The sequence below is a fragment of the Eublepharis macularius genome, chromosome 16, assembly GCF_028583425.1.
Source record: "Eublepharis macularius isolate TG4126 chromosome 16, MPM_Emac_v1.0, whole genome shotgun sequence".
Lineage (NCBI taxonomy): Eukaryota > Metazoa > Chordata > Lepidosauria > Squamata > Eublepharidae > Eublepharis > Eublepharis macularius.
In genome coordinates this window covers 38,411,631-38,421,647 of record NC_072805.1, presented here as the reverse complement: position 1 = coordinate 38,421,647, position 10,017 = coordinate 38,411,631, and the positions used below count along the sequence as shown (strand labels likewise).

At 40.9% G+C, this 10,017-nt stretch overlaps 1 protein-coding gene across 1 annotated transcript; it reads right to left on the bottom strand.

Annotated features, from left to right (window-relative positions):
* Positions 1 to 801: 801 nt before the first annotated feature.
* CNEP1R1 (CTD nuclear envelope phosphatase 1 regulatory subunit 1) lies at positions 802 to 8,095 on the bottom strand. Its single transcript, XM_055000534.1, has 6 exons — positions 8,002 to 8,095; positions 6,197 to 6,268; positions 5,152 to 5,225; positions 4,643 to 4,752; positions 3,462 to 3,516; positions 802 to 2,582 (listed from the first exon to the last, which is right to left on the bottom strand). The coding sequence occupies exons 1-6, from the start codon at positions 8,024 to 8,026 to the stop codon at positions 2,541 to 2,543; spliced, it is 378 nt and encodes a 125-aa protein (XP_054856509.1). The 5' UTR covers positions 8,027 to 8,095; the 3' UTR covers positions 802 to 2,540.
* Positions 8,096 to 10,017: the final 1,922 nt, after the last annotated feature.

Here is a 10,017-nt window from a genome sequence, read left to right as displayed (position 1 = left end):
TAGAGGGTGCCATAGGTCAGAGGCGACTTGACAGCACATAACACACAATTTGTCTCATCCTTTTATAAAGTCATCTAAGCTAGTGGTGGAGTTCCACAGTTCATTTGCCTGGAATGTTAATTCTTCATGGTTTTCTCCAGGGCTCATTTGGAGGGGGAACGCACAGGAACATGCTTCTGGCAGTTCCCCCAACAGCTCACGTGACAGGTGGCCCTGCCCACCTGACTTTCAGCCATTTTGGCCGTTTCGGCCCCGATTGGGGCTGAAACGGCCAGGATTGGGGCCAAAAAAGCCCGAATTGGGTCGGTATTGGGTGGGGAAAGTGTCTCCCACCCGGCACTGACCCATTCCCAGCCATTTTGGCCCCAATCTGGGCCCAAATGTGCCCAAAATGGCCCTTTTCAGCCTGGATTGGGGCCAAAACAGCCATGAATGGGCCACTGCCAGGTGGGGGAACACTCCCCTGTCTGGCAGCGTCCAAATCCCGGCCATTTCAGGCCCGATCAAGTAAATTATGCTAATGACACACTTCTGATGATGGCAGGAGGCATGGCATATGCTAATGAGTTATGCTAATAAATTCCTGCAGCTTTTTCTACGAAATGACCCCTGGTTTTCTCAGACAGGGCTCCACAAATATTCTGAATTCGCCAGATTAAAGAACCAGATCATACGCACTTGGGAAGCGTCAGGGATACTCAGATCTAGTAATTTCACATCCAACCTTTTATATACTTACAATTTTAAAAAATTCCAGTGAACATACCATTATAAATAAAGTTATTTATTTTTGTACACATTTCCTACAAAAATTTACATTTAAAAGCAAAAAAAAGGTGAGTGTTTGTAGATGACTTTAAGAGCAGTGTTTTATTGCTGCAACTAAATAGTTAGCACTGACACCAACGCTGGTTTTGGTTTCATGTTCACTGCCGCGCAGTCTTGCTTCGCCGTGTGACGCTCCCTTGCCTTTGGGTGCCATCTGCTCTTAAAATTTTACACTCCGTTAAAATAGCTTGAAATGGGGTCTACAAGGCACGAGGAGGATTTAAAATTAAGTTGCAAACCATGTCAAAATATACTGTGCGTAACAAGCCATGTCTCTTAACACTTTTAAGAAGGTTGGTTCAAATTGCTGAGTTGGCCGTACAAAGCGATTTCTTTCATCCGCTCTTTGGTGATTTGCCCACAAAAGTTGCATGTTGAAGGATCCTGCGCTTCTCAATGGCCACTATCTCTTGACAAGCCTGACTTCTAAAGCCTGTCCCCCAAAATGTAACCATGGGATGTTCAAACGACTATGTTCCACGCTGACATGGGAAGAGAAGCACACAAGGAAACCACCTCATAGGGCCTGGGTGCAGATGCAAGTGCCCTTAGGCAACAGAGCACTCCATGGGTTCACACATGCATTTTCCTCTTTTCCAGTTTCGGAGCGAACTACGGTTAGCATTACACCCGCATTTTCACTAACTGCAGTTGGCCCCAAACTGAAACTTAGAAGGATTTCAAACTGTGGTTTGATGCTAATTGCGTTTTAACAAAAATGCAGTGTGGGTGTGACAGAAATTACAGTAAGCTCCAAAAGAGAAAGAGGAAAGGGAATACCAGTGCAAAATGAGAAACTAGCAAGAAGACCCACTGTGTATTCCTGATCAGCTAGTCATAGTTAGGTAACTGGGCAGCACTAGAGCCTCCACTGGACCACGGTAAGGCCAAAGAATAATCTGAACCACTCCGTCTTTAAAAATCTGTGGCACTTTTTATCAAGTTGTCTGAATCTGAAATAAAGCAATACTAGTTTCATGGCCAAAACTATCACAGTGTAAATTTCAGATACAATACATTGCTCTAATATGCCACAGGAAGAGGCATATTTACAGCGGTTTTAAAAATAATAATAATAATAATCTAGTCACATTGGGTTAGCTGAAAATATCGATGCAGGAAAGCTGAAGTGCTGTATCTTATGTGACAAGTTAAATGAATGTACGCATAAAAATAAGAGCAATTTACCATTGAGATGGGAGGGTTTTTTACGTAGACTGAAGGTAGGGGGCCTGACAGACAGCTGTCATGACTGAAGGAGTGTGCTGGTAAAACCAAATATGAACAGTGAAATTAGAGTTCTCTTCAAATACTGGTTCTTGAGAACAAATCCACTCTATGTGAATTCCTTTTGCCACCATGGCATTTTCTATTTACAGTGCTTTGTACGTTTATAAAAAACGAGTGATTCTCATGTTCTGCGCGGGGGAACCACTTTGCCAGTAGCTTTGCTGAAGATGAAACCCTTCCAAGCGGGATATTAATACTGTGTACGTGTGCGCGCATGGAGGGGAATTATTCAAAGCACAGGCGACACAATAAAAGACAAAGACGGTGAAGAAATATTCCAGCTGTTGCACACTTCCGCCATCAAGGAGTCAGACACTGTGCACACAACTGAATGCCACATAGTCCTGTTTGGCCTTATGACCGTGATGAAAAGTCTCTCGCTTTTCGTTTCAGTGATGATGGAGTCAAAGGAAGATGGAAGGTCATTGGACGTGAAGGCGGGGTTTCAATATTAGCTTCCCAGTCTGGGGAGGAAAGAAAAGAATAGGATACAATTAATTATTCCACTACTTTACAGATTCAAACCATTACAGTATTATATGGATTTTAGTCCTGAAACCCTCCGGGTATATCTTTTAGAGGATAGTCAGAGAACTGTATCTTATGCAGTTGCAAAATTCTGTGTGACAGTACTCAGGACGCGGAATCACTTAACGAAGGAAATGTCAATTGCTGGGAAATGAATTAATGAAGTGAGTTTTATAGTTTGATGTATACATATATAATATCATCTTTTATGTATTTGTCCATTTTAAGTATTTAAAAACCATTTTTTTATTTGTACTTAACTTGGCTGGTCTTGCAACCATAATAAATGATTGATTGAAAAGAACTGGCGTTCATACTAGCTCCAACAGTTCAGTTCCATTTACTGACAGGTAAAAGGTTTTAACTTTTTAACCGCTTATGCCAACACCACTTTAAAGCTCTAAATACAGCATAACCAAATAAACAACTTCCAATACAGATAACCAACTTGGTAGTCAACCACAGGAGTATCCATAAATCCCTTCTCATTTTGGACTTCTACAAACCGAGTGATTGACATTTGAAACCACAGACCCACGGATACCCTGCAACAGAAAGGTCCTTGCAATTTGGTCAAATATTTTTCATGAGATATTTTAATAATGAGATAGACAACAGAAAGATGAGGATGGGACATATTCTGTCTTTTAAGCAGTATAAAGTACATATGGTAGCCCTGTGGTAGATCTGACAGAATCAACTTGGTCAAAGATAGAGTACAGTCACAGAGATCTGTCAAAGATAGATAGAGTACAGATAGAGTCACAAAGATTCATCAAAGATAGAGTACAGTCACAGAGATCGGTTCCACTTACGTCATCACAAGACATGTTGTACTCCGCCAAAACCGTTCGACATCGAGCTGCTATTCTGCACCCAAAGTGTCAAAGAAATACACAGGTCTCTAAACTCAGAATAAGTGAAGTAAGACTTAACTGAAGCATTGCCTGTGTTCACATTGCAAACTCAGATAATTCTGCAGGCGTTATTTCAGAGCTGGGAGTATTTTCACCCATTGTTTATTTTTCCACCTGTCTGTCTGGATGCTCCAACACCTTGGTCAACAGCTCCAAGAAGGGGATCAAAGGTCTTGGGCTAGGAGACAAATCCATCCCCAAAATGGACCACCAGCACGACCAGTTTCTGTGAATCCCTTTTTGCTCACAGATTGGCAGGACAAAGGAGTCTAATGTCATCTTGCAGCCTCTTGGGTATCCTTATTTCTTAGCAGTATCTACACATGTATAACACTAAATAGATAAAAACCTTATAAAAGCAAATGCCCTAACTCTGATTCAGAGAAAGTACAAATAGCTTACAAACAGGGTAAGAGCGGGACAGCGGTTTTTAAAAATATAATAATTGAAAGCGTGGAAAAATGTGAAAGTTTTACATTTGTTTCTAAAAATGTACAGGGAAGTGTAAGGCAGGTTTCTTAAAGCATTTTAATTTCATAGTCCTTCCACTGAACTTCTGCTTCAGCTCCTACCGCCTTCATGACTTTTAGCAAAGCAGCCCAAAGTACCTACTTAAGTGTTCTGCTGCTAATGGATAGGGAAGCAATGTTACGCTCTCCGCATTTTCTCCCATGAAGGATTTTATTCAGTGAAATTTTGTGGACATCTCCCAGATTTCCCCAACTTTTCTTCCCATACTTCTTTGCAAGCCTTTACTGACTGAGTGGACCCTCTCTGTATACTGAAAACAACCGCCATAAAGAGCTGCTTATTGGAGAGTGCTACGAAGAGATGGAAATGACCTGACTTGGACCGTATTGACACACCCAAACGGTATCAGAAGCGAGAGCCCTTTGAAGAAGATATATTGGCTATCCTTCTGTGTTTTGACTTACCACTTCCATAAGGAACAGTAGCAACACCCCCCTCCAACCTTCTAACACCAGGCAACTTTATGTATGACTGCGCTTCAATAAATGACAATTACTGTATGGCATGCATCTTGCCTTTTCATCTAGGAAATACAATGAAAAGGATACATTGAGGGTGCCACCACTCTTTTATGTATTCCAGCAAAAAATAACCCTATTAGGGTAATACAGCTAATTGTGAAAAACGGGTGATTCCACAGCGATGTGAAAAAAGATACCTAGGAGAGAACGAAATTATTGTTTTATTAAAACTTCTGGATGTTTAAATAAACAGCCTTACAGTTAAAATACTACTATTTTTTTAAGTTCCAGAAACTTACATTGCAGTAGACAAAAACAAAACTCACTCGCCCTTGCCCCTTCCTCCCCTCTCCTCTCTCACATAGACACAGTCTGCTAATCTGTGATGCTTCTATTCACATCAGCCTCACTCTACCAAAGCTATTTCATTCTGTTGAAGTTATTCTCATGCAGAGTTATTTCGCTGCCTTTAATTGGCTTTGGATGGAGGAACTTTGCGTTAGATTGTATTTGCTAAATATTGTATTTATAGCAAATTCAAAGAAATACAATAGGAACCTTGCACGATTTAAACTTTAAAGAAAGGTATTACTCACTTTCTGTGTTTCTGGATCTATTAGCCAATTCCAAGCACCAGTTGCCGTACATACGGATACCACTATAAGAATTACTAATGAAAAGTGAAAATGTTAGAATACGTATGCAGAAAAGCAGTACATAACTCATTGTTGGATATATCTTATGTTTTGCATTATTTCAAACTTTTGTTATCCTAGAACGATTGCATTTCTTATTAGATGCCTTACCCTACTGATTGCATTGACTTACACTGCGTAATCCACCTTAAGTCTCAGTGAGAGAGGTAGGCAATGAATAAAAGTAAGTAAATAAATAAAAAGAAGTCAATTTGAATTAGTCGCAAAGGACATTACATCCAGACAGATAGTTTGAACTCCCACTGAAATTAATGGGATGAGTAATCGGTCAAGCATCACTTTACATACAACATTTCTAACAGCCACAGATTAGCTGAAGAGTTATCTTTTATTGGGCCAACCAGTTTCTTTAGAAGTCCTACAAATTTTCAAGCCCACAGATATTTCTTTGCGACATACATTATTTCTGCTCTAAAAACTCCCCTTTCCTACCTATACATAAGGGTGTTTCACTAGAACCCATGTGGAATTATCTATTCTACTATACTGTCTGCTTATCAAAGTATCTAGGTGCGCTATAGTCATTACTGCACTGAGTTTGGATCCAGTCAGAAAAAGGTCATGCTGAAATAAATGTTAAGACTTCCAGGTGCCACTGAACTAACATGGCAACTCCTCTGACTTTTCAGTATCTCAGAATAGTCCCCTTTGGCAAAGCTTACAATAAGACTGGCAGTCTGACCCCATATTTTAGTTTCCTGTTCAGGCAAATATATAATGTTCTGGAACATTTGCACTAAAAAAAGGCACCTACAGTATTAAGAAACAGTGTTGCTGGAACTATTCACAGCATGGTTTCTCTCTCGCTCAATGTAACAATAGAGTGTGCTTTTTTAAAAAAGAAACCCTTACAAAAGTATATCAGCACAATCTGATCGAAGCATTAAAACTCATTTGCACACCCAATGGAAAGCCTTAGACTTACTTCTCCAGCGCCCAGTAGCGGGTTGCAAACAAGCTATGTATTCCGTAAGTCTCCTTTCAAAAGCCTTGAGATCTAAAACAGAGGAAAGAGAAATCTAATTATGGCTGCCTGGCCTGTTTTAATTTCTGAACCTCATTTGCAACAAAATAAAAGAAATAAATGGGTGCATCAGATAATACTTCTGCCCTATGGATTCTCATATGTGCTTCTCTCTTCTCCTCACCTCCCGCCCACGATGAAAACCAGCAAAGAGGGAGAATTATTTTCACCTTATATGTCAAGCAGGATGCTCAGTTTTAAATACGTTTTAGTTTATAATACTTATTATTGTAACTGCTGCAAATTATAAAGCACTAAAGTTTCCCAATATTTACAAATTCTCTCACACAGATCCAGTCTCATGTTTTGTTTTGGCTTCGGCCTCTCATTTACTCTGAACAAACATATAATTAACCTCATACTGTGTAATCCACCTTGAGTCTCAGTGAGAAAGGCAGACTACAAATAACGTAAATAAAAAATAAATAATAAATGAGGTTAATCTTAAATGAAGGATGAATGGATTCCTGCAACATGAACAGAAAAAACTAGCATTAGGTTCCAGAAGGGTAAACTTGTTAAAGCAAACAAGCCACTCTAACTGTTCGGACAAAGTGCAGGATAAAAATAAATTAAATAAATTAATAACACCCCCTAGCCTACTACACAGGGCTGTTGTGAAGATAAAAGGTAAAACTACATACACTGCCCTGAGATTTCTATAGGAAGGGTAGGATTAAAATACTCTAAATAAATAATATCTGGAAAAGGGAGCTTCAGCTCTTGAAAGCTTACACCCTTCAAAAATCTTGTTGGACTCTAAAGTGCAACTTGACTCCAATCCTACTAAATAAATGAATCACTCTCTCTTATACACAACTTAATCTACAGAGCTATTGTGAAGATGAATGGAGGCGGGGAGAACCATGTGTGCTAATCTGAGCCCTCTCAGGAAACAAAATGGATTTTTAAAAAACCACTATTAATAAACACCAGTAAAAATTCACAGACACCAGTAAAATGAAACAGCAGCATACAATTAAGACTTCCCTCCCCAAAGGGTGGAAAAAAATCTCTCAGCAGAAAATAAATGTAGTTTCAGCCAGCAGAAAGAACTGCAGCAGTTTAAAAGTCCCCTATATATCCCCATTTCCAGCAGCAGATAAGGTTCTAAAAGATCTCTTGGGGTAATTGATTTACAGTGCAACCCAAAAGCAGAGTTACTCTAATCTATACCCACTGAATTCAATCGGTTTAGACTAGAAGACTCTCTTTAGGATTACACTGTTGGTGACCTGGTTTAACCCGGGCATTTCAACAACACGTTTGAACCCATTGTTGTGTCTGATTGTTTGAAACCGTTTCTAATTGTTGGTGGTTCTCCTGAGAGCGTGAAGTTAAAACTTTTTTCAAACGAATGAAAGACATTAATAGAACGAATTAATACATAAATAACAGTGCACTCCTATATAGAGTCACTCCAGTCTAAGGCAATTGACCTCAAAGGGATTTGACTGGAGTAACTCTGCATAGGATTGCAGGATAAATGCGTGCACCAGTAAAATGAAACAACAGCATACAATTAAGACTTCCCTCCCCACAGGGTGGAAGATAAAGATGTTATAATGGTATGTATTTATTTAAGAGTAAGGAAAAGAAGAAACTATCAGAGGGGAGGCTAGTGGAGAAGAAAGAGAGCACAGGCTCCTATTTAAGTGACGGCAGCTCCCACAGCCCCTCTCCTACCAGCCTGACCCCCCACCTACCTTCTGCCTGCTCCAGTGAGTTCATTTCGAGAGGAAGAAAAGAGGAAAATCGCAGCCACCCCAAACCTTCAGACACCCGGCCCTGAACCCATAGCCAGACCTGCGGTTTTCCTCCTCCTCCCAATCAGCAGAGTTGGCTTCATAAAAGTGGGATCATCCTCTCTTTCTATTGGATAGATGCCTCACACACCGCGCTGCTTTTAATAAGCCTCGTCTCTATTGGGCAGATGCTGTTGAGGGCAAGAAGCCAAAGAAGAGTGGGGAAGGGAACGGGCAGAGGAGGCTGCGCATGCGTGAGGGAGGACGTTCTCTACGGGCAGGTCGGACGGGGCTGGGAGCGATGGAAGGAAATGGAAGTTGTTCCACCGCGTCTGTTTGTTTGCAGAAGCAGGGCTGACATCATCATCATTTTCACATTCGTAGTCGTTTTATCATCATCGTTATCGTTATCTCTGGTGCTGCAAAGCAGCAGCATAATGAATGCATCTTAGAAACCATTGTGTAATAAGGCTTTGCCTCAATGGTTGCAATCTAATGAAAGCCGCATTAGGAGCAGAAAGAATTTCTATGCCCCCCCCCGCCCCGAATTACCTTCTACCTTCATGAGTTTTGCTGCAGGATGCCAAATCATATGGTAGCTGCAGTGGAGATTTACAGTACAATCCTAAGTAGTTACTCCAGTCAAAGCCCATCGATATCAACGGGCCTAGACTTGGAATGATTTTTAGGATTGAACTGTTACTGTATGTTCCATTGAGCAAATACCAGGGCTTTAACAGGAAGCTGATGTTAGTTTCCTATTTAAAGCAGATTTTTATTTGTTTATTTTACTTCCCTTATAGCCCACATTTCTCACTGAGACTCCAGGTTGATTTACAAAATATAATTTCAGGTGGGTAGCCATGTTGGTCTGCAGTTGAAGAGTACAGTCTTGAGTCCAAAAGCACTGGAAATCTAGTTGGTCTTTAAGGTACTATTGGACCCAGATCTCACTCTACAAAATACAGAAAACAATACAATCAGACAGCACAAGACCTCCAATAAACGACGGTACTAGCATTCTAGAGTCAGAAAACTGCCAACTAAACATCTGCATGATGACATCATAGCCTAATTCAGAAAGTGGATTACAAGGGTAGAAGATAATGGAGTAAAAGCAAAGTGATACGTACGATAAACATTGCAATAGACTACAATCATATTCCCTGGGGTTTTAAAAGGCTTATTGTTTTGCATGGGCTCATAGTATTAAGCAAATAAATTGAACTGAACTCCTGAGTAAACATGCAAAAAAATGGTAAATGTTGTGTGGCTGGGAGGGGGGTCCTTCCTTCATTGTTCCCCTCGTTCCAGATGTGCTGGGGTGGCCGCTGCATTGAATTTCTGCCTACTATGACACTGCCAAAAAGAAGTGGGAGGGGAGCGGAGATAGCAGGCCTACAATGAGCAAGGCAATCCGTGGTAGATTGGTTAGAGTAGTTAAGGAGACCAAGCTTCAAATTTCCATTCCGCCATGAAGCTTACTCACAGAGCTGTCCTTTGCAGAGTTACTTCTCTGATCAGGGTGTAACTTACTTCTTTGTTTCATTTATACCCAGCCTTTCTCCTAGGGTTATCAGCCTCCAGGTAGTGGCTGGAGATCTCCTGGTATTACAGCTGATCTCCAGGTCACAGAGATCAGTTCACCTGGAGAAAATGTCTACTTTGGGGGGGTGGACTGTATGGAATTATGCCATGACAAGGTCCTTTCCTTCCCCAAACCCCACTTTCTCCAGGTTTCACCCCCCAGATCTCCAGGAATTTCCCAACTTGGAGCTGGCAACCCTACTTTCTCCCCAATGGGGACTCAAAGCAGCTTACATAATTCTCCTCTCCTCCCAGGGTTGCCAACCTCAAGCTAGTGGCTGGAGATCTCCTGAAATTACAACTGATCTCCAGGTAATAGAGAACAATTGCCCTGGAGAAAATGGCTGCCTTGGAAGGATGATTCTATGTAGGTTTAGCCTCCAGGTAGTA